We start from the raw sequence: 24,674 nt of genomic DNA, 5'->3' as shown, positions 1-24,674 counted from the left end.
CAAATGCTATACCAGTAAACAGGAATGCAGTCAAAAAACAAATGCTTTGTATGCCAGTGCTTTTTTGAAATCCTCTCTATGCAGATGGATCGATTTGGACTAAATCATCAGGGTAAATTACAGTTCTAGCCTAAAATGGGATAAGACTGTAGGTTCCTTGTAGGCACGGAATGTGCCCGTTATACTGTACTCTCCAAAGCGCTCAGCACAGACAGCGCTCTGCACACGGTAAGTGCTCAGTAAATACGACTGACTAGAAGACAGATCGATAGGGCTGGGATTAGAAAATAAGTAGCATTAGAAAATAAGTAGCGTGGACCTGGTAGTCAGAGGACCTGGGTTTTAATGCTGGCTCTGCCACAAGCCTGCTGTGTAACCTTGGAAAAGTCACAACTTTTCAGTGCCTCAGTTTCCTTACCTATAAAATGGGGATTTATACCTGTTTTCCCTCCTCCTTAGCCCGTGAGTCCCATATGGGCCAGGGATTATGATGGACCTGATGATTTCAAATCTATCCCGGTGCTTAGTATGGTGCTTGTTACCTAACAAGTACTTAATAATCACAATTATCATATATACGTTGCATATAGTTACATATGATAACTGTGGAATCTGTTAAGTGCTGAACTGTACTAAATGTTGGAGCTGATACAATATAAGCACAACGCACAGGCTGTAAAGGGCTCAATTTAAGGAAGGGGGGGAGCGAGAGATCAGGGTTCTTATTCCCATTTTATAGTTGAGGAAACTGAGCCACAAAAGTGGTGGAGCCAGTATTACAACCCAAGTCTACTGTCTCCCAGGGCCGTGCCCTTTCCAAATATGCCATGTGCTTCTTGATAAAAAAATAACAGAAATACCTGATGCCATGACAGGATAGTTTCAAGAGGCCCAGGGCAACCCTATGTGACTTCAGCTGTGAAGGAGAGAGTGGGAAGCAGTGTGGCCTAGTGGAAGTCCTTAATACAACGCTCTGCACACGGTAAAAACTCAAATACCACTGAATGATCGATTGACAGAGCACCGATTTACCAATGTAAAACAGTGTTGCTCTTAAAGACTGTTTATTTTCCCTCGCATACAACGAGTTCTGACACAGCTCAGAAAGTGGCTACAAAGAAAAAGTGGCTTTCAAATGCAACTATATACTAGAAGTACAGTACTGCATTTTGGCATAGTAAAAAGAATCTTGACATGTTGACCACATGATTGCTATATATCTATTCCAATTCATCCTTTCATTCCGGGACCAAATGAAAATCTTCTGAGTCTTCAAAATGTACAGATTCCCAAGGAGCTTTCTGTGCCTCTATTTGTGTGCGACAGCTTAAGCGTGCTTTTGGGGGACTAGATTAAAAACCTGAAATGATAGAGCACCTGATCCTAAGAGAATTGGGCTGACGTTCTTCAGGACGCGTCAGCAGTCTGAGAAACGATTTACTCGGAATTCTTTTTACGCAGCGGCTCTTCTAATAGTTGAGAAGAGTCAGCATCACAGTGTTTCCTTTTCTTTTTCTTGCTCTTTTTGTGGTCGCTCTGGTAACCGCTGGAGTCGCTGCCATGAAACCCAGGGTCCTGAGCCTCCCTCTCCTCCCTCTTTCTCTTCTTCTTCTTCTTCTTTAGCGGTGTCTCACAGAGGCCGTTCACACCGTCAATGGGCTGTATGTCCGTCTCCTCCTTCACGGCAACCGTTGCGGAATCGGCTGCCTCGGCCGCCCCGTCTCCCTCCTCGTGGTTCTTCGAGTCCTTTTTCTTTTTCCGCTTTTTCTTGGGAGTTTCTTCGGTGGCCCCGGGATCGTGGTCGATCTCCGCCGACTCCTCTGGCGCCTGGCTTTCGGGACACTTGGCTTTCAAGCTGCGAAGATGAACACAGAAGCGAGTAAGCAAAAACTTATGGGACAGGGGTCTCCGAGGGCATCTCAACTCACGTCAGGATTTCTTGAAAACCCAGCAGCTACGTGGGTTAGAACGTGTGCTTGGCATTCTCACCCAAGCCACTGAAATTTGGCTGGAAGAAAAGAATGTATTTTTAGACGCTGGCGAGGGAATGCAAATGCCTCTCGTTTCGGAGAGCACATCGGTACTTCCCCAAGTCCTAGTTCAGGTCAATCCACGTGTGAGAAAACCCGGGGAGTCGACTAGCCGTCAGAGGCACTATTGGGTGAAGTCTGCTTTAAAGAAGCACAGGTTGGGTCAGATTCATCCCCACCATCCCCCTCAAATGAACCCATGGCCATGGTAAAGGGCCTGCCAGGGAAAGTGGGCCTGCCTCCTAATTCATTCATTCCTTCATTCAGTCGTATTTATTGAGCGCTTACTGTGTGCAGAGCACTGTACTGAGCACTTGGAAAGTAGAATTCTCAACAAACAGAGACTATCTCTGCCCAACAATGGGCTGGGGGAATACACAGAAGTTCGGCTTTTTGGAACCCACTTGAATGTTTCCCTGGGGACGTGGGAGGGTTTGAATCTGCAGATGTTTCTGCCTTCCACACCTTCCTCTAAGCTCACTGTGGGCAGGGAATGTGTCTCTTTGTTAAAAATATTAATTCTGCTATTTAATTCATTCATTCATTCAATAGTATTTGAGCGCTTACTATGTGCAGAGCACTGTACTAAGCGCTTGGAATGAACAAGTCGGCAACAGATAGAGACAGTCCCTGCCACGTACTACACTGCTTCGCACACAGGTAAGTGCTCAATAAATATAACTGACACTCTCGGCACTGCTTCACACTTTTTCATTCTCTCTACTTTACCCTCGGGGCCCTGTAAAAACTTCTTTGGCCACAAACTATCCCTCCAGGAAAAAGACAGCTCTTTTACCTCAGGGAGTATCCCAGTACAGACAACGAACGGCAATACACAATAGCACTTCCCCCTGAGAACGAACCCATCGGAAGGTTGGCAAAATGGCGAAAAGAAATTTGACCCGAGCGGTTCCCTCATCAGAGGGCTTAAAAATCAAAGCCCGTTTCCAACAGTGAGACTCTAGCATCTCATCTATAGGCAGTTTCTATCCTGCAGTTATTCCTACAAGTTTAGATAAATCAAATGGGACCAACTAAAGTGAAAAATCTGTCGATGAAGATACCCATTCTTAAAACAGGGGGAAATAATGAGCAAAATGGGGACCAGTGAAAAGAAATGGGCCATCGACCAGGGTCACACTCATGAGACTTCTTATTCTGTGAATACACATCATACTTTGTAGCCTTTAGTGTTTTCCCAATGACAGCATCACATCATTCTTCCATCAGTGCTTCCCAGATTTCCTCGAGGTTACAAAGGAGGAAGAAGAGGAAAATCATTCGCTGGAAGACTCTTAAAGGGCAACAGCACGGTCCAGTGGAAAGAGCCCAGCCTTGAACATCTAGGTTCTAGTCCCAGCTCTGCCTGTGGTTGGTGGTAATAATAATAATAATGAAGGTGTTTGCTAAGTGCTTACTATGTGCAAAGCACTGTTCTAAGCGCTGGGGAGATACAAGGTGATCAGGTTGTCCTACGTGGGGCTCACCGTCTTAATCTCCATTTTACAGATGAGGTAACTGAGGCCCAGAGAAGTGAAGTGACTTGCCCAAAGTCACACAGCTGACAAGCGGCAGAGCCGGGATTTGAACCCATGACCCCCAGTATGACCATGACACTTAACCTCTCTATGCCTCACTGCCCTCTTCCCACCTCACTAGGAAGATGGGAGGATGAATAAAAAAATTGATATGAAAGTCCCATACTTTTGAGTTAATTCAGAAACTGCCATATACCTGTTACCTATAGTGACTACACCTCTGGCAAATGCTGATCCTTACAGCGCACCTAAATATTCACACAAAACACTTGCATTAACATTCCTTCGCTCGTTCATTCAGTCCTATTTACTGAGTGCTTTACTGTGTGCAAAGCACCGGCTTAGGGGTGCGAAAAACCAAATGAATGGAAGAGCTCAAAAACAAATGGCAAAAATGTGAGGTTAGCCACTGAGTACTTTAGCTACAAAACGAAAGAGACTGTGAGTGAGGCATCATTACAGCACTTAATTCTCAAAGTGAATCACCATCCCATGTACAGAAATGTTCCTAAATATACGTATGTGGTTAATAAAGAATTTTGGGGGGGGGGGGGGGGCGGAGGTAACGACACTTATTTCCACGGTGAAAATGTTTTGCAGCTGCCCAATTTTTTTCCCTCAAAGAACGTGTTCCTTCAAGAACCCGCGTGCACTGGCTTTAGAGAGGCGGCTCGACAGAGAGAACAAGTGTGGAATGAAGGGTACCTGTTTTCGTTCAGCTGTCCCCGAATGCAGAACACTCCGGCAGCATCAGAGTCTAGACGGAATACTTCGAATTCCAACTCGTCTCCTATTTGTATCCCCAGATCTTTCCACTGTTCGCTTTGCATCTGTTCGGGTTTGGGGATGGAGGCGTTGAAGCAGCCGTGCACCAGGCAGCCTATGTGACTTGGCGACACTTTGTTGACCTGCCCCTAAAAGCCAAAACACAGCGCGAAAGGAGATCGTGAGCTACAGGGCGAACCGCAAATGTTCGGCGTTTCGGGTTCGGTTGGGGGTCTCCCGGGTAGAAGGACGGGCGGGTCTCGGTGCAGGGATGGGAATAAGGCGCTGGTTGTCTGAGCGTGGTCGGGGCCCTCTCTGGTCCTTGCTGGCTGGGTTCTCGGGCCACAGATCAGCCGTCGCCTCGACGGCTGTTGCCCTCCTCACCGCTCATGACAGTGTGGTGGGTCCCTGGTGGATCCGTCCCCTGAAAAAACATTCCAGATGGTTCTTTGGGCCGTTGGCTACCCCACCGACGAGCCCCGACCGAGATTCCGGGTCTCCTGACTCCCAGACCCGCACTCCAGAAGAGAGCGAGGAGGCAGCGTGGAGACTCGCCTAGGCCCATATTCCGGACCTAGCCTGAATCAGAAAACGTTGTCATAATGGCATACCTGAATAAGGAAAGATTTACCTCAACTGAAATTCAGGGCAAAAAACGTGCCTTAGAGCAGTGCAGTGTTTTTCTCAAAAGAGGAACTTCTCAAAATTAGCAGTTGCATGTCAACCGTGTAACAGAAAAGAAAACTGCCTCAACTCCCCCCCACCGCTACAATCCCCCTAGGAGCAAATCACTGCACTTCCACATTAAAAACCCCTGAGGCAACGTTCCTTGATGTGACCGGCTTTTGAACGAAGGTTCAAGAAGTTGAGGGCGGGAAACATATGCTTTTCATAACTGGGATCCTTGATGCATTTCCATAAACAGAACTAATTTGAAAACTTAAAAAGCATTCTTTAAAGATTTAATTTAGCATGATGCAAAGAGTTATGTTTGAACATGGTTTGGCCCTTATGTGTAAAATAGCATGCTCTATATGCTCATTCTAACCAGCTGACAGCTACATTTTTTTAAAAGGATTTTATTTACTGATTAATCTATTAACTGAATTCTGCCTGGTCCTTCTGCCCTACAGAAGTGGGAGAAAGGGGCTTGAAGATGAGTTTTGAAGAGTCGAGACCTAAGCCAGGTGGCCAGTTGTGAGAAAAACCGGTTACGGTTACAGGTTTCAGGGGATGAAAGACTATGCCTCTTGTGCTAAGTGCCAGGTAAGAAGGAGGAGAAGACAAAAAAGAGTTCACGCTTGAGAGTCAAGGGACCTGGGTTCTAGCCCCAGTTAGAGAAGCAGCGTGGCTCTGGGAAGAGCCCGGGCTTGGGAGTCAGGTCATGGGTTCGAATCCTGGCTCCACCACTTGTCAGCTGTGTGACTGTGGGCAAGTCACTTCACTTCTCTGTGCCTCAGTTCCCTCATCTGTAAAATGGGGATGAAGACTGTGAGCCTCACGTGGGGCAACCTGACTACCCTGTATCTCCCCTAGCGCTTAGAACAGTGTTCTGCACATAGTAAGCGCTTAACAAATACCAACACTATTATTTCATCATTTCCTTGCTGAGTGACTCTGAACAAGTCACCTATTTTCTCTGGGCCTCAGTTTCCTTTCCTGTAAAATGGAGCTTACGGACCTCTTCTCCCTCACGCTTAGCCTGTGGGACAATGTGGGACAGAGGTTGGGCCCAACCTGATTATCTTTTCTCTATCTCAGTTGTCAGTTCAGTGCTTGGCACATAGTAAGTTGTCCTCCGCCCCCACGGTATTTAAAGGGCTTCATGCGCCAGCCACTGTACTAAGAGCTGGGGTAATAATAATAATGTTGGTATTTGTTAAGCGCTTACTATGTGCAGAGCACTGTTCTAAGCACTGGGGTAGATAGAGGGTAATCAGATTGTCCCTCGTGAGGCTCCCAGTCTTCATCCCCATTTTACAGATGAGGTAACTAAGGCACAGAGAAATTAAGAGACTTGCCCACAGTCACAAAGCTGACAAGTGGCAGAGCTGGGATTCAAACCCGTGACCTCTGACTCCCAAGCCCGTGCTCTTTCTACTGAAGCCAAGCCGCTTCTCTAGATAGATACAGCTAATGAGGGCGGACACAGTCCATGCCCCACGTGGGGCTCATAGTCTTAATCCCCATTTCACAGATGAGGCAACTGAGGCCCAGAAGATCTAAGTTACTTGCCCAAAGTTGCCCAGCAGGCAGATGGCAGAGCCAGGATTAGAACACAGGTCCTTCTGACTCCTCCCAGGCAAATATGCTCTCCTCGAGGCCACACTGCTTCATTAAGTCAGTGCTCAACAAAGTCCACACCGATTATGATTCGGCCCCAACGTGGCCGCGGTAGAGTCCTGGAGCACCCGGGAATCCCACGAGACGTCTAGCTTGGTAACCTTGAGGCTGCTGCCAGAGGCCAGAAGATGGGGGAGCGCCCCAGCAGCTTTGGCCTTCCTGGACTCGACCTGAGGATTTCCCCGGCGTTCTCTGGGGTTCGTCAACCCGCCCGCCCTGCTCCGACTGTCCGGGGATCCCGACTGTCCAAGGCGGGACACTCCCTACTTGGCAGCGGGTGCTCAGGAGGGGCCGGGGACTGACTCACACGGACAGAAATCAGTGGCAGAACAGCCGGCGGCACCTTCTCCAAAGCCGGGGCTGGGGGAGAATCTGGACGTGCTTCCTTCCTTCCAGCTCCCTCCTCCTCCCGCCTCAAAACCTGGTGATGTGAAAGCTTGTGCCAGGCAGGAAAATATCCTATCGCCCCCTGCACCCTCCCAGTTTTCTTTTTTTTTAACAAACAAAATAAATCTATTTGATAAACACCTACTGTGTGCCAAGCACTGTTCTAGCCACTGGGGTAGATACAAGTAAGTCAGATTAGACAGTCCCTATCCCGCGTGGGCCTCACAGCCGGGAGGGGAGAAAAGGCAGTGAACCCCCTTTTTCCAGTTAAGGAAAGAAGTGAAGTGACTTGTCCAAGTCCACGCAGCAAGCAAGTGGCAGTGCCGGCATTAGAACCCAGGTCTTCTGACTCACAGACCGTGCTCTTTCACTTAGGTCAGACTGCTCCAGTTGACTGCTGTGTGACCATGGGCAAGAACACGTAACTTCTCCGTGCCTCTCTTTCCTCATCTGAAAAGTGGGAATTCAAAACCTGTTCTCTCTCCCATTTAGACTGGGAGCCCCATGTGTAACGCGGGCTGTGTCCAACGCGATTGACTTGTATCTACCCCAGCCCCAGCGCTTAGAACATAGTAAACGCTTAAGAAATACCATAAATCAAATCAAATCAATCGAATTAATTTTCCAACAGACAAGAGAGCATCTGCTTGCCAAATGCACACGCCACCGACGAATGAGCAAGTCTTTGGGCGTAAGGATGCTGATATTGATGTACACACTGAAAATTAAAAGGAAGTGGAAATCACTGCTCACCAACCATAATAATCCCTTCAGATCCCCAAAACTGGATTCCCCTAAAGCCTCAAACAGATTGTTTTTCAGATTATATTCCAAAGCAAAAGAAAGAGAAAAACTGGAAAAGAAGTTACGTACCACAAGCGTTGCCCCTTTCTCAGGAGAGAAGATGACAAATTCTGCCTCGATGTTGATGTGAATGTGCCCTTGGTCATCATAAATATCTCCCAGGGGTCCCACTATTTTGATGTTATCATAAGCCACAGGAACGCCCTGGAGGCTGCGAGGAAGGAAAAGAAGCCACTTTTAGCCCCCAGACCAAGACGGTAAGACTTGTTCAACCATAAAAGCCCGCACAGAGACGTAGGACATAACGGAGTGAGAGATTTCAAACCCAGACGCTACCTGTGGGGGAAAAGTCACCAGTGACGGGAAATGAAGCAGGACCAATCTGTCCAAAAAGCAGCCAGCGGTTCGTTCATTGAATTTATTGAGCACTTACTGTGCGTGAAGCACTGTACTGAGCGACTGGGAGAATCTACTACAACAATATTCCTTGCTCACAGTGAACTTACAGTCTACAGGGGGAGGCAGAAATTAATATGAATAAATATATGACAAATTTGTACATAAATGCTGTGGGGCGGGGTGGGGAGGGGAGGATGAGTAAAGGGAGCACATCAGGGTGGTGCACAAGGGAATGGGAAGAGAGGAAAGGAGGGCTTAATCAGGGAAGGCCTCTTGGAGGAGATGTGGTTTCAAAAAGGCTTTGAAGGGGAGGGGGTCTAAAAGGACTAAAGCCCCAGGTGGGGGGAGAAGCATCGGCTCTGGCAGAGGAGGATGGGCGAGACTCGCCGCTCTTCAAAAACACCAACAAAGTAACTGGCCAACAAAGGTGCCCCGGGTGCAAACTGGGGATGAAACCCCTGTTCTTCCCTGCTCACCTCCCGCTGGGAGCCCCTTAGGGGATGGGGACAGTGTGCCATCTAATTAGTTTCTATCTACCCACCCCTCAGTACAGTGCTCCACACAGACTAAGTGTGGACTAACCAATACCACTAGGGTTAATAGGGTTAATTCTGTTGTATTATACTCTCCCAAGTACTTACAACAGTGCTCTGCACAGAGTAAGTGATCAGTAAATACTACTGATTGGCGGACAGTATTACTAAAGACCATAAACTAGCAGTGGACTGTTAAGATAACAGTGCAGCAGATAGCCTAGCCAGGCAGAGAACCATCCTCAAGCAAATGCTTCACCAAGATCAGGCCACCAAGAGACAAGTTATAAGACCTGAGGGGGGGAAATAATAATAATAATAATTATGGTTTTTAAGCACTTACTATGCTCGAGGCACTGGGATAGATACAAGACAATCACGTTATCCCATGAGGGGCTCACAGTCTTCATCCCCATTTTCCAGATGAGGTAACTGAGGCCCAGAGAAGTGAAGTGACTTGCCCAAAGTCACACAGCTGACAAGTGGCTGAGCTGGGATTTGAACCCATGACCTCTGACTCCCAAGCCCGGGCTCTTTCCACTGAGCCACGCTGCTTCTCTGGTGTGAGCCACACATCTTTGTTGTACTCCCGGAAGGATCGATCCTTGGGACAGTGAAGCATTTGAGAAGCGGCCTGCCTTAGTGGAAAGAGCCCGGGCTTGGGAGTCAGAGGTCGTGGGTTCTAATCCCTGCTCCGCCACTTGTCAGCTCTGTGACTTTGGGCAAGTCACTTAACTTCTCCGGGCCTCAGTTACCCCATCCGTGGGAGACGTGGAACCACCTGTTCACCTTGTATCCTCCCTAGAGCTTAGAACAGTGCTTTGCACATAGTAAGCGCTTAACGAATGCCATCATTATTATTACTATGTTTCTTTTTGGCGACCCACCCCTACTATTTTCATCGGCACAGTGAGCAGGAGATTGTATCTATGGGTTATTGAGCGACAACCAGGCATAGGCTTCATCACACGGCAGAAATCTTTGCCGTCTAAGAAACGTCATCACCGTAGCTGATTTAAAGTCCACGTTAGACGCCCAAAAGATGCTGGGCAAGGCACCCCTCTCCTCACCACAAGCACAGAGAAAGACCCTACTCCCCCAAAGCCAGTCCTGGCTCTTGTTCTGCCAGGGATTTTGGTAGAAAATTGGAGGTGGCTGCAGTCCAGCTACTTCTCCGGAATCTTCCCCTCCCTGGGAAGAGAAACCGCGTTCGATAGTGAAGTTTACCTGCAGCTGAGCAAGCCAAAAAATCTGCAGGGCAGGGAGAAACCCACACCTTTCCTGAGAGGGGCAAAAGGCCATCCTCCCCCTCTTCCCAAAGTTATGCTCTCCCTGGTTTCCCAGAACTGGTTTCGTTATGATTATCATTACTATCACCACCAACAATAAGAACAATAGCATTTGTTAAACACTTCATGCTGTGGGTCAAGCCTGCTTCAAGCCTGTAGAAGGAGCATGGCGTAGCGGATAGAGCAAGGGCTTGGGACCTGGGTTCTAATCCCGACTCCTGCTACGTGCCTGCTGTGGGACCTTGGATTAGCCACTTCATTTATCTGGGCCTCAGCTGTCAATACAAATAAATAAAATTACAGATATTACATAAGTGGTGTGGGGCTGGGACGGGGGCGTTGGGGGCAAGTCAGGGTGAAGCAGAAGGGAGTGGGAGATGAGGAAAAGTGGGGCTTCGTCTGGGAGGGCCTCTTGGAGGAGATGGGCCTTCGGCAGGGCTTTGGAGGGGCCTGGAACTCCCTCCCTCCCTCCTATCAGACATATAATTGCTCTCCCCTGCTTCAAAACCTTCTAAGGCACAGCTCCTCCAGGAAGCCTTCCCTGACTGAGCCCTCCTCTCCTCTTCTCCCACTCATTCAATAGTATTTATTTATTCAATAATATTTATTGAGCACTTACTATGTGCAGAGCACTGTACTAAACGCTTGGAATGGACAAATCGGTAACAGATAGAGACAGTCCCTGCCCTTTGACGGGCTTACAGTCTAATCGGGGGAGACGGACAGACAAGAACAATAGCAATAAATAGAATCCAGAATCACTTCCTTCCTTCTGCACCACTCATATTTGCTCCTTCATTCATCCTTTCTCCTTTCCCCATGGCACATATGAATATATCTGTATACAGCTGTCGTTTATGTATCTATTTATATTAATGTCTGTCTCCCCCGCTAGACTGTGAGCTCCTTGCCTGGGCGGGGAATCTGTCTGATGCTCTACTGTCCTCTCCCCAGGGCTTAGCACAGTGCTGCGTACACCATAAGCACTCAATCAATAAAATAATAACATCCCCCTCCGGTCTGGGATCTCATTGTGGGCAGGGAATGCATTTGATGTTTTATTGTCTTCTCCCAAACACTTAGTACAGTGCCTTGCACACAATAAGTGCTCAAGCGATGCAATTATTACTACTACTGATGATGATGATGATAATAAGCCTCCCCAAGGATGTCTGAGATGTCTGTCTGTCTCCTCTAGACTGGGAGCCCATTGTGGGCAGGGACTGTCTCCCTTGATTTGGAGTGTTGTACTTTCCAAGAACTCAGTACAGTGCTCTGCACACAGCATGCGCTCAATCAGTACGACTGAATGAATAAATGAGTGAATGAATGGGATTGGACCGGGCCAAAGGGGGTCCCTCGAGGCCGGGCCGGCCAGTAATAATAATAATAATAATAATAATAATAATAATAATGGCATTTGTTAAGTGCTTACTACACATCAAGCACTGTCCTAAGAGCTGGGAGAGATACAAGGTCATCAGGTTGTCCCACATGGCGCTCACACTCTTAATCCCCATTTATTTTACAGATGAGGTAACTGAAGCATGTGAGTTGGTGCTAAGAGCCCTGGCTTGGAAGTCAGAGGTTGTGGGTTCTAATCCCCCCGACGCTGCCACTTGTCAGCTGTGTGATTCTGGGTGAGTCACTTCACTTCTCTGTGCCTCAGTTACCTCATCTGTAAAATGGGGATTAAGATTGTTAGACCATGTGAGACAACCTGATTACCTTGTATCTACCCCAGCGCTCGGGACAGTGCTTCGCAGATAGTAAACTCTTAATAAATACCATAATCATTACTATCATTCTTACTATTACAAGCGGGGTTTGGCACATAGTAAGCACTTAAATACCAACATTATTATTATTATTATTATTATTAAGTGGCTTGCCCAAGGCCACACAGCAGACAAGTGGCGGAGCCAGGATTGGAACCCACGTCCTCTGAATCTCAAGCCTGGGCTCTTGCCACTAGGCCAAGTTGCTTCATTCATTTATTCATTCAATCGTATTTATTGAGCGCTTACTGTGTGCACAGCACTGTACTAAGCACTTGGAAAGTACAATTCAGCAACAGAGAGAGACAATCCCTGCCCACACTGGGTTTATAGTCTAGGAGGAGGGCGGGGAGGCTGACATCAAAAACAAGTAAACAGGGATCGATATAAATAGAATTAGAGACATAAAGACATCAAAACTGGTAAACCAGGAGCAATGTAAATAAATGGAATCATAGACCTTTACACATTTAAAACCAGTAAACAGCCAGTCCAAGAGACCCATCGAGCCACTCCTCCGTGCAAGAGTACAGGCTTGGGAGTCAGAGGAAGAGGCTTCTAATCCTGGCTCCGCCACTTGTCGGCTGTGTGACTTTGGGCAAACCACTTCACTTCTGCGTGCCTCAGTCCCCTCACCTGTAAAATGGGGATGAAGACCGTGAATCCCACACGGGACAACCTGGTTCCCTTGTATCTCCCTCAGAACATACATTCAGTCGTATTTATTGAGCACCGTGTGCAGAGCACTGCCCTAAGCGCTTGGGAGAGTACAATTCGGCAACAAACTGTGACCTTACCTCCCCGCAAAGGGCTCTCAGTCTAGAACAGTGCTTGGCACAAAGTAAGCGCTTAACAGATAATACTAATAACGATGGGGCCGGCCAGTCATAATAATAACAATGATGGAACTAGTTAAGCACTTACTATGCGCCAAGGACTGTTCTAAGTTCTGGGGTAGTTGCATGGTCCTCAGATTGTCCCACATGGGGCTCAGTCTTTCTTCATCCCCATTTTACAGATGAGGTCACTGAGGCCCAGAGAAGTGAAATGGGAAGATACAAGGCTAATAGGCTGCCCCACGTGGGGCTCACAGTCTTCACCCCCATTTTCCAGATGAGGTCACTGAGGCCCAGAAGTGAAGTGACTTGCCCAAGGTCACAGAGCAGAGAAGTGCTACTGATGCCCGTCTACCTGTCTTGTTGTCTGTCTCCCCGCCTCCTCCCAGACTGAGCCCATTGTTGGGCCGAGATGGTCTCTCCTTATTGCTGAATTGTACTTTCCCAAGCTGTTAGTCCAGCGCTCTGCACACAGTAAGTACTCAATAAAGACAACTGAATGAATGAATGACTGAGTGAAGTGGGGGAGGCGGGATTCGACCCCATGACCTCTGAGCCCCTGGGGGCTAGGCTGGGCTGATGGAGCCCCTGGTGAGGTGGGGGATGGGGAGTAGGGCGGTGAGGGGGAAGGGGGAATAGGGGATAAGGAGTGGGGGGGGGGTGAAAGTGGGGGATGGAGGTAGGGGGTGAGGGATGGGGGTGGAGGATGGAGGTTAGTACAGCGCTCTGCACATAGTAAGCACTCCATAAATACTTTTGAATGAGGATATGGGTGGAAGATGGAGGTTAGTACAGTGCTCTGTACATGGTAAGCGCTCAAGAAATGCTATTGAATGAATGAATGAGGATGGGGGTGGGGATGGAGGTTAATGCAGTGCTCTGCACATAGTAAGCGCTCACTAAATACTATTGAATGAATGAATGAGAATGGGGGTGGGGGAATGGAGGGTGGGGGTGAAGAATGGAGGTTAACGCAGTGCTCTGCACATAGTAAGCGCTCACTAAATACTATTGAATGAATGAATGGGGATGGGGGGATGGAGGTTAATGCAGTGCTCTGCACATAGTAAGCGCTCACTACTAATGAATGAATGGATGAGGATGGAGGTTATTACAGTGCTCTGCACATAATAAGCGCTCACTAAATCCTACTGAATGAATGAATGAGGATGGGGGGATGGAGGTTAACGCAGTGCTCTGCACATAGTAAGCGCTCACTAAATACTACTGAATGAATGAGGATGGGGGATGGGGATGGGTGGATGGAGGTTAATGCAGTGCTCTGCACATAGTAAGCGCTCACTAAACACTATTGAATGAATGGATGGGGATGGGGGGGGTGGGGATGGGGGATGGGAAGGACTGAGTTGTGAGAGTAGAGGAGGGGCGGTGGGGGGGCTGGGGGATGGAGGTTAACGCAGTGCTGTGCACACAGTAAGCGCTCACTAAATACTACTGAATGAATGAATGAGGATGGGGGGTGGGGGAATAGGGGTGGGGGGGCTGGGGAAGGACTGAGCTGTGCGAGTAGCAGAGGAGCTGCAGGGGGTGGATGAGGAAGGACTGAGCGGTGGGAGTACGGGGGGAGGTGCAGGGGGGTGTCCGGGGAAGGACTGACCTGGGTGAGTAGCGCAGGAGCTGCAGGGGGTGGATGAGGAAAGACTGAGCTGTGTGAGTATGGGAGGAGCTGCAGGGGGTGGATGAGGAAGGCCTGACCTGTGCGAGTACGGGGGGGGGGAGCTGCGGGGGGTGTCCGGGGAAGGACTGACCTATGTGAGTACGGAAGGAGCTGCAGGGGGTGGATGAGGAAGGACTGAGCTGTGGGAGTACGGGGGGAGGTGCAGGGGGGTGTCCGGGGAAGGCCTGACCTGTGCGAGTAGGGGAGGGGCTGCAGGGGGGTGTCCGGGGAAGGCCTGACCTGTGCGAGTAGGGGAGGGGCTGCAGAGGGGTGTCCGGGGAAGGCCTGACCTGTGTGAGTAGCGCAGGAGCTGCAGGGGGGTGTCCGGGGAAGGCCTGACCTGGGTGAGTAGCGCAGGAGCTGCAGGGGGGTGTCCGGGGAAAGACTGAGCTGTGTGAGTATGGGAGGAGCTGCAGGGGGTGGATGAGGAAGGCCTGACCTGTGCGAGTACGGGGGGAGCTGCAGGGGGGTGTCCGGGGAAGGCCTGACCTGTGCGAGTAGCGCAGGAGCTGCGCGTCGAGCTGCTGCCGGATGCCGCTGCGTTTCCTGCGCAGGTACCTGGGCGCCAGGGCCACGTGGCGGCGGTGGGGGCCGAGCAGCAGGCAGGACGCCCGGCTCCGCACCAGCCCGCAGGCCTCGGAGAACGACGGCGCCGCCGGGCAGCGCGGGGGGAAGCCCGGAGCCCCCGGAGGCCCCAAATCCGCCGCCCCGGGACCCCCCACCGCCGCCGCCGCCGCCGCCGCCGCCGCCGCCGCCATCTTGCGATCTCCTCCCTCCCTCCCGCTGACGTCACCGCCCGCGGACACGTGACCTAGCCCCTCCCCCGAGGGAGGAGGGCGGGGAGCGCGCATGCGCCGCTGGCGGAAGGCGGGCGGGGGGGGAGGCGGCGCCCCCTGCTGGCCGCCCGCCCGCCCGCCTTCATTCATTCATTCAACCCTACTGTTCGTATTTGTTTGTTAAGCGCTTACTAGGTGCAGAGCACTGTTCTAAGCGCTGGGGTAGACACAAGGGAATCAAGGGGTCCCACGTGGGGCTCACACTCTTAATCCCCATTTTCCAGATGAGGGAACTGAGGCACCGAGAAGTTAAGTGACTTGCCCCAAGTCACACAGCTGGCAAGGGGCAGAGCCGGGGTTCGAACCCACGACCTCTGACTCCAAAGCCCGTGCTCTTTCCAGTGAGCCACGCTGCTTCTCAACCCTAATGTTGGCATTTGTTTGTTAAGCGCTTACTAGGTGCAGAGCACTGTTCTAAGCGCTGAGGTAGACACAAGGGAATCAGGGGGTCCCACTTGGGGCTCACACTCTTAATCCCCATTTTCCAGATGAGGGAACTGAGGCCCAGAGAAGGGAAGTGACTTCCCCAAAGTCACCCAGCTGACAAGGGGCAGAGCCGGGATTTGAACCCATGATCTCTGACTCCAAAGCCCGTGCTCTTTCCACTGAGCCACGCTGCTTCTCCTTCTTTCATCCATTCAACCCTATTCATTCATTCAATGGTATTTATTGAGCGCTTACTATGGGCAGAGCACCGGACTAAAGCGCTGGGAATGGACAATTGGGCAACAGATAGGGACCATCCCGGCCCAACGAAGGGCTCACAGTCTCATGGGGGGAGACAGACGGCAGAGCAAAGCAGAACAAAACAAAACCCAGACAGCACTGTCACGAGAAATAGGATCAAGGGGGTGAACGCTTCGTTAACAAAATAAATAGGCTAATAAATACTATAGACAAATGAGCACAGTGCTGAGTGAGGGCAAGGGGGGTTCAGCTGAGGGGAGGGGAAGGGGAAGGAGCAGAGGGTGGAGAGGACGTCAAGAGGGAGAGACGTTGATGTGAATAAATAAATAATAAATAAATGAAATACAAATCTGGACCTAAGTGCCGTGGCCAAATCCTCCAGAATTATATGTGGTGAAATATTTTCGTGGATATTTCCACTTTGAAATTAAATGAAGTTGAATGAAGCAGCATGACTAAGTGGACAGAGCGCAGGCCTAGGACTCAGGTGGTCATGGGTTAATAATCATAATGATAATAATAATGATGGCATTTGTTAAGCACTTACTCTGTGCCAAGCACTGTTCTAAGTGCTGGAGGGAGGGAATACAAGGTAATCAGGTTATCCCAAGTGGGACTCACGGTCTTGAGAAGCAGCGTGGCTCAGTGGAAAGAGCCTGGGCTTAGGAGTCAGCATCATGGGTTCTAATCCTGGCTCTGCCGCTTGTCAGCTGGGTGACTTTGGGCAAGTCACTTAACTTCTCTGAGCCTCAGTTACCTCGTCTGTAAAAGGGGAATTAAGACCTCTTGGAAATGTGTCATTCATTCAATCGTATTCATTGAGCGCTTACTCTGTGCAGAGCACCGTACTAAGCACTTGGAAAGTACAATTCAGCAACAAATAGAGACATTCCCTGCCCACAATGGGCTCACGGTCTAGAAGAATAATTATTATGGTATTTGTTAAGCGCTTACTATGTGCCAAGCACTGTTCTAAGCGCTGGAGTAGATACAAGGTAATCAGGTTGTCCCACGTGGGGCTCACAATCTTTAATCCCCATTTTACAGATGAGATAACTGAGGCACAAAGTGAAATGGTTTACGCAAGGTCACAAAGCAGTCAGAAGGCGGAGCCGGGATTAGGGCCCAAATCCTCTGACTCCAACCCTGTTTTCCTGCCACGAAGCCACTCTGGTGTCTGAGCTATTATTAACACTGGAGAGTTGGGGGGCACGTTTATAAAAAAACAATGCTCGGTTTCCTCGTGTAAAATGTTTAAGACACCCTCAAATAGTCTGAACTGTGCATTTGAAAGTCATATTACTGATCTGCAAAAGTTAGTGAACTGTGGGTTTGAGTATTATAGTCTTAAGAGGCCTTCCCCCGCTAAGCTTTTCTTTTTCCCCCCACTCCCTCTCCCTTCCGCATCACCTCTGCATCTGGATCTGGGATCTTTGAGCATTTAATAATAAAAATAATGTTGGTATTTGTTAAGCGCTTCCTATGTGCAGAGCACTGTTCTAAGCGCTGGGATAGATACAGGGTAATCAGGTCGTCCCACGTGAGGCTCACAGTTAATCCCCATTTTACAGATGAGGTAACTGAGGCACAGAGAAGTGAAGTGACTTGCCCACAGTCACACAGCTGCCAAGTGGCAGAGCAGGGATTCGAACCCACGACCTCCGCCTCCCAAGCCCGGGCTCTTTCCACTGAGCCACGCTGCTTCTCTGATATGCAACCCACCCTCAGCCCCACAGCACTTAGGTACATACCGGTAATTTAATTTATTTATATTAATGTCGGTCTCCCCGGCCAATCTGTAAACTCGCCGTGGGAAGGGAGTGTGTTTACCAACACTCATATAGTACTCTCCCAAGCGCTTATTACAGTGCTCTGATGATGATGATGATGTTGGTATTTGTTAAGCGCTTACTATGTGCAGAGCACTGTTCTACACACTGAAGTAGAGACAGGGTCATCGGGTTGTCCCACGTGAGGCTCACAGTTAATCCCCATTTTACAGATGAGGTAACTGAGGCCCAGAGAAGTGAAGTGACTTGCCCACAGTCACACAGCTGACAAGTGGCAGAAGCAGGGATTGGAACCCATGACCTCTGCCTCCCAAGCCCGGGCTCTTTCCACCCAGCCACGCTGCTGCTTCTCCTGGGTGCTCTGCACACAGTAAGTGCTCAATAAACATCATCGATCGATGGATTAAATGAATCAAAACGTTCTGGGAAAACTACAGTGGCTCAAAGGGACAATCCGAATTTTAAAAATAATTCTGCCAAAGGAGTTTGCGTGAAAGAGCGATGATGAAAGTAGACGAGGGCGCACACACTGACTGCTGAAGACCGTTAAGTTTGATGTGCCGTAGATCAAATGTAATTCACTAAGAATTCACCAGATGGCATGCTGAACCTTAAATATATATTTAGACTAGCAAGCCCACTACATTTACCCATCGAAATAGAGAGCTGTGACAGCACATATCAAAACAGGAATTTAAATAAGTGAAAAATAAAACCCAAAAACTGATTTGTAAAGAGCTCTCGTGTTCTCCTTGAATTTATAGGCTCAGGGAGCGCTTATCTGCATCTTCTCTTACCGGCAACTGAGCTTCTCCAGGAAGCAGCGTGGCCTAGTCATTGGTTCTTTCGTTCAATCTTATTTATTCATTCATTCAATAGTATATATTGAGCGCTTAATATGTGCAGAGCGCTGTACTAAGCGCTTGGAATGGACAATTCGGCAACAGATAGAGACAATCCCTGCCCAATGACGGGCATTTTTTGAGTGCTGACTGTGTGCAAAGCACTGTACTAAGCACTTGGGAGAGGACAGGATGGCGATACACAGACACATTCCCTGCCCACACTGAGCTTGTGGAAAGAGCACGGGCTTAAGGCTCAGTGGACCTGGGTTCTAATTCCCACTCCTCCACTTGTCTGCAAGTCACTTCACTTCTCAAGGCCTCAGTTCCCTCATCTGCAAAATGGGAATCCAATACCTGTTCTTCCTCCTGCTTAGCCTGTGAGCCCCATGTGGAACATGCTCACAGGTACAGACCTTCTATTCAAGAGTATTTATTTTCATTCAACAGTATTTACTGAGCACTTACTATGTGCAGAGCACTGTACTAAGCGCTCGGAATGTACGATTCGGCAACAGATAGAGACAATCCCTGCCCATTGTATTCATTCATGCATTCAATGGTATTTATTGAGCACTTACTGTCTGCAGGGCACAGTACTAAGCTCTTGGGAGTACAGTGCTTGGCACATAGTTAGCACTTAATACCACAGTTATTATTGTTATTACGATGATGAATCGTAAAGTACAGGGGTTCAAATGGATGGCCGCATTAAATTTGAAACTCTGGAATAAATTACATTTTACTGAGTATAATAGATATGGCATTTTGCAAACCAGATGTGGAGCCCTAGATGAAAAAAATGTAAAAAAACACAGATGTGCCCTACTAGTTGACATAAATTAAAAATCAATCCATTTTTACATGGTATTTGTTAAGTATTTACTATGTGCCAGGCATCTTACAAAGCTCTGGGGTAGATACAAGCAAATTGGGTTAGACACAGTCCTTGTCCCACACAGGACTCACAGACTTAATCCCCATTTTACAGATGAGGTAAATGAGGCACAGAGAAGGTGGTAAAGAGCTACAAATGCCTTGTTATCTAAAATCATTTATTCCTAATGTTTTCTGCATATTTCTGAAAGAATCAGCATCAAGCAAACAAAAGGCCAAAAAAAAACCACCAGAAAGAATATAATCCCGTTGGTACTTAATGGTGATAGTGTTAACTGCCTTATTTTCAACCTAACATGAAGAAGATCTGCTTCTAATCATTTGCCATAAATCAGCAGATGAGCTCATATTGAAGATAAGCAAACTTTCTTTAATATTTTCATCCTCAAAAGTAACTGCAGTTTGATTCAGGGCCCTGTCCACTCAGAGTGGAATGGACTAAACTGAGGAAAATAATAGTGGTATTTGTTAAGCACTTACTATGTGCCAGGCACTCTACTAAGCGCTGCGGTAGATACAAGGTAATTGGGATGGAGACAGTCCCTGTCCCCCATGGGGCTCAAAAACTTAATCCCCATTTTACAGGTGAGGGAACTGAAGCACAGAGAAGTGATTTGCCCAAGGTCACACAGCAGACAGACAGGTGACAGGGCTAGGATTAGAACCCAAGTCCTCCTGACTCCCAGGCTCGTGCTCTATCCTTTAGTCCATACTGTTTCTGAAGATAAAACTCTTGTCGGGTTCTACGACTCAGGCTGAAATTATGAGAATTAAAATGTAGTCTCATATTTGGAACAGTTTTTAGTTTCAGTGTCTCAGATCATTTTAGATTGTGAACACTTGTGGGACCAGGGATTTGGTCTATTATATTTCTTTCTCAGCACCTAATAAACTTCTTTCTATACAGTAGGTGCTTAATAAATGCTGTTACAAGGACTACTATTAAAGTGAGAAAGCTAGAGGCCGATATTTTTAGCACTGCTAAGACGCAAGCAGATTCCATGCAATTTCTTTTCTACCCGTTATCAGGTTTATGCTTCTTGTACGTGGTTATAATCCCAGCTTCAAAAGAGGATTAATCAATATTTCATTATTTTTAATTCATCTGGGGTTGATAATTATAAGGAAAAAAGTGTTAAATTATTACAGCTTTTTCAAGCCTGAGTATTTTATATCCGTATGTCATCACATTTGGGAATGCTGAAATACTACAAGTTTTTTGAACTTAGGGTTTGAATAACCTGCCGGAGTTCAAATGTTCTTAATAGTTCTTGATAAATTGTTTCTCCCCTGAAATACCCAATCTGATTTAGAGCCTTATGAGGTTTAGAACTCTCAGGACCTTAGAATGTTTGTCTTAAACAAAACTACTCAATCTTAGGGTGGTTACCGATGTCACTCAAGAAACTAATTTAATGTACTTCCTCGAGGACTTATATTAATGTCTGTCTCCCCCTCTAGACTCTAAGCTCGTAGGGAGCAAAGAACATATCTCCCAACTCTGTTGTACTCTCCCAAGCATTCTGTACAGTGCTCTGCACATAGTAGTAAAGCCCTCAAAAATACCATTGATGATGATAACTTAGTATAATGCATCACAGTCATTGGGGACTCAGTTTAATTCAGAGCTACCCTTCCGATTCAGTGACACCATTGGCAGTCCAATTCACCTATGAGGGTGTGTGTTGTTGAAAAGGCCAACTGAAAAATTCCCTTAAATACTATTCTTCCTATACACCTGACGTTGCTTGATTTACTCTGGACCTACAGCCTAGTAGTAAGAGTAGTTACAGGAGCAATAAGAGCAGCAATACCAATTATTGAGGACCTCCTGGGTGTAATAATAATGTTGATATTTGTTAAGCGCTTACTATGTGCAGAGCACTGTTCTAAGTGCTGGGGTAAATACAGAGTGATCAGGTTGTCCCACGTGAGGCTCACAGTCTTAATTCGCATTTGACAGATGAGGTAACTGAGGCACAGAGAAGTTGTGACTTGCCCACAGTCACAGAACTGACAAGTGACAGAGCCGGAATTGGAACCCATGACCTCTGACTCCCAAGCCCGGGCTCTTTCCACTGAGCCATGCTGCTTCTGTAATTCGAGGTACAGACAAAAGAAGTGCCCTCCAAAACTTGCACTCTACGGGGAAGTCGGGTATAAAAGTATTTTCGACTAGAGGAGAAAAATGACTGGGCAGGTGGAATGAAAGAGAAGCAGCGTGACTCAGTGGAAAGAGCCCGGGCTTGGGAGCCAGAGGTCATGGGTTCGAATCCCAGCTGTGTGACTGTGGGCAAGTCACTTAACTTCTCTGTGCCTCAGTGCCCTCATCTGTAAAATGGGGATGAACACTGTGAGCCTCATGTGGGACAACCTGATTACCCTGTATCTACCCCAGTGCTTAGAACAGCGCTCTGCACAAAGTAAAGCGCTTAACAAATACCAACATTATTATTATATAATCGGGTCATGGAGCAAAGAAGTATCTGACTGGTGGTTCCTCTGGTGTGATAATTGTCATGCTAGTTGAGTGCTTATTATATTCTAAGCACTGTATTAAGCCCTGGGACAGATTCGGTAAAACCAGATCAGACACAGTCCCGGTCCCACATGGGGATCTCAGTCTCCTGGTGAGGGAAAACATGCATTTCATTCATTCGTTCAATCATATTTACTGATGTGCAAAGCACTGTACTAAGCGCTTGGGATGTACAACTCGGCAACAGATAGAGACGATCCCTGCCCAACAATGGGTTCACAGTCTAAACCGGGGAGATAGCAAAACTAAACAGAACAAAACAAAACAAGTAGTCTGGCGTATAGCTCACCTCCTCCAGGAGGCCTTCCCAAGCTGAGCCCCCCTTTTTCCTCTACTCCTCTTTCCCTCCCCATCACTCCTATTCCTGCCTCTGCTCTACTCCCCTCCCCTCCCCACAGCGCTTGTGTATATTTGTACATATTTATTATTCTATTTACTTTATTAATGATGTGTATATATCTATAATTTTATTTATTTTGATGCTATTGATACCTAGCTACTTGTTTTGTCTTGTTGTCTGTCTCCCCCTTTCTAGACTGTGAGCCATTTTGGGGTAGGGTTTGTCTCTATCTGTTGCCGAATTGTACTTTCCAAGTGCTTAGTACAGTGCTCTGCACACAGTAAGTGTGAAATAAATACGATTGAATGAATGAACGAATCCCCATTTTTTCAGATGAGAAACCTGAGGCACAGAGAAGTTAAGTACTTGCACATAGGGATCGGGGGCTGTTCTGCCTTATGGGTCCCGAGACTTTGAATACTTGCCATCTGAACCTTGGGAATTCTTGCAACTGTGTTTTGGGATCCCAAAATCGACCCAAGAGATCAGGTCAGACAGATAAACTCTCATACTTTGATAACTCTGATATTATTATATTGTACTCTCCCAAGCTCTTAGAACAGTGCTCTGCACACAGTAAGCGCTCAATAAATGCCATTGACTGACTGACTGCAAGGTTGCTCTGCAGAGTACAAATTCATTGCCATCTGTTCTATCTCACTGGAAAACAGAAATAGGAAGCAGTTTCTTTTTTATTCTCTGAAGATTGCTTTAAAGCTATGTTTTAATAAAGCCCCTGCTTACTGCAAGATCCGAGTGGGTGGAAAGTCACACAGATCTCTGACATAGCTATTTCCAGAGGATGCAGTATGGAAGGTTTAGGGGTGGGTGGAAGATAAAAATGGAATTTAGTGGGGGCATGGCAGGTGCTGGGTTTTAATAACTTGCTGTTGCAGAATGAGACCACCAAATCTTCGAGGAGAGGCTAAAGGGATTCCAGTCAATCATATTTAATGAGAGCTTACTGTGGGCAGGGCACTGTACTGAGCACTTGAGAGAGTACGATATAATGTACTCTCACAATATAATGTACTCACATTATATATAATGTGTTGGTAGCCACATTCCCTGCCCACAAGGAGCTTACAGGCTGTGTAATCAGGCCAGGGAACCCCCAGGATTGTCTTGAAATACGACCTGAAATGAGGATGTATGAGCTTCACCTAGACACTGTTATCTTTATCTATGTGCGGGTCCTTTTAGTGGGGCAATGAGGATTGGGGATATTTTGCAAGGTCCTTTGGAGATGATAAAGAAGAACAAGTTTCATTTCTTGCACAAGAAGAGTTTACCCTGTAACTGGGCCAAGAAACAGACCCTCTCTGCCAGCACTTTCCACTACCTTCGAGACACCTCTGCTGCAACCTCGAACTCAATGGGATAAAGAACTTTTGGGTTCCCTCTGTTTCCCTTCGGTGTATTACAATCCTATCTTTGTTCCAAGCTTATAATAGGGGTGACTGCAGATACCTCCCATCTTTCACCACCACACTGTTTTATGTAAACACGACAACCGCTACAGGAATCTATCTAATCTATCCTAGAGAGTGGGCTTAATCTTCAAATCCTCTGGGGAAAGAGAATAAAAATCCCAGATTATTAACTGCTAACTGCTAGAGATGCAGCATGGCCTAGAGGAAAGACCATGAGCCTAGGAGTCAGAGACCCTAGGTTCTAATCCTAGCTTTTCCATGTATCTGCTGTGTGACCCTGGGCAAGTCACTTAACGTCTCAGTGCTGCAGTTCCTTCATCTGCAAAATGGGGATTGGAGCCCTATTTGGGGCCTGATTATCTTTTATCTACCCTCTACACTTAGTCCAGTGCTTGACGTATGATATTCGATTAATAAATACCACAATTATTGTTATTGTTAATATTATTATTATTAATGAAATGCTTGATAGTCTGCCAGAGGAGAAAGCTTATAGACTTTTGTTTTACTTTGATGTAGCAATGAGATAGATTTGTCAGTTATTTTGCAAACTATTTCAAAGCAAAGTTGAAGTCCCATGTGGATCAGAGGCATCCTAAAGGTGGAGGACAATTCAGTCAATCAATACCAGTATTAATTAAGCAACTATTCTGTGTAGACCACTATATTAGGCACTTAAGAGAATACACTTGAGTTAGTAGGCAGGATACTAGAAGTAGAGGCAGACAGTAAAGTATTGGGAAAGTTGTGAGTACTTAAATGTTTAGGAATTGAAAGAGACTGTGAAAAAATCCCTTGATGGACATAGGTGAGAAAGGAAAAACATGAGGAAAAAAACATGTGGTTGATATAGGCCCAAACAAATGCAAAACAATTCATATTCTGGGAATAAATAGGCAGAGACAAGCACTCTGATAGGTGTTTATGGAG

At 47.3% G+C, this 24,674-nt stretch overlaps 1 protein-coding gene across 1 annotated transcript; it reads right to left on the bottom strand.

The window, feature by feature from the left end:
- Nucleotides 1-1,005: 1,005 nt before the first annotated feature.
- POLR1F (RNA polymerase I subunit F) lies at nucleotides 1,006-18,531 on the bottom strand. Its single transcript, XM_029071412.2, has 5 exons — nucleotides 18,491-18,531; nucleotides 14,870-15,112; nucleotides 7,937-8,078; nucleotides 4,274-4,482; nucleotides 1,006-1,855 (listed from the first exon to the last, which is right to left on the bottom strand). The coding sequence occupies exons 1-5, from the start codon at nucleotides 18,529-18,531 to the stop codon at nucleotides 1,438-1,440; spliced, it is 1,053 nt and encodes a 350-aa protein (XP_028927245.2). The 3' UTR covers nucleotides 1,006-1,437.
- Nucleotides 18,532-24,674: the final 6,143 nt, after the last annotated feature.

This window comes from Ornithorhynchus anatinus, chromosome 8, assembly GCF_004115215.2.
Source record: "Ornithorhynchus anatinus isolate Pmale09 chromosome 8, mOrnAna1.pri.v4, whole genome shotgun sequence".
NCBI lineage: Eukaryota > Metazoa > Chordata > Mammalia > Monotremata > Ornithorhynchidae > Ornithorhynchus > Ornithorhynchus anatinus.
This window is presented reverse-complemented; position numbering and strand designations above follow the sequence as displayed.

Excerpts from the sequence above, each read along its gene's own strand:
- POLR1F (XM_029071412.2), bottom strand. The coding sequence starts at position 18,531 with ATGACTAGGCCACGCTGCTTCCTGGAGAAGCTCAGTTGCCG. Across the intron at positions 15,113-18,490 it reads CTGGAGAAGCTCAGTTGCCG|GGCGGCGGCGGTGGGGGGTC; the intron begins GTAAGAGAAGAT and ends GGCGGCGGCGGC. Across the intron at positions 8,079-14,869 it reads CTCCTGCGCTACTCGCACAG|CCTCCAGGGCGTTCCTGTGG; the intron begins GTCAGGCCTTCC and ends CCTTCCTCGCAG.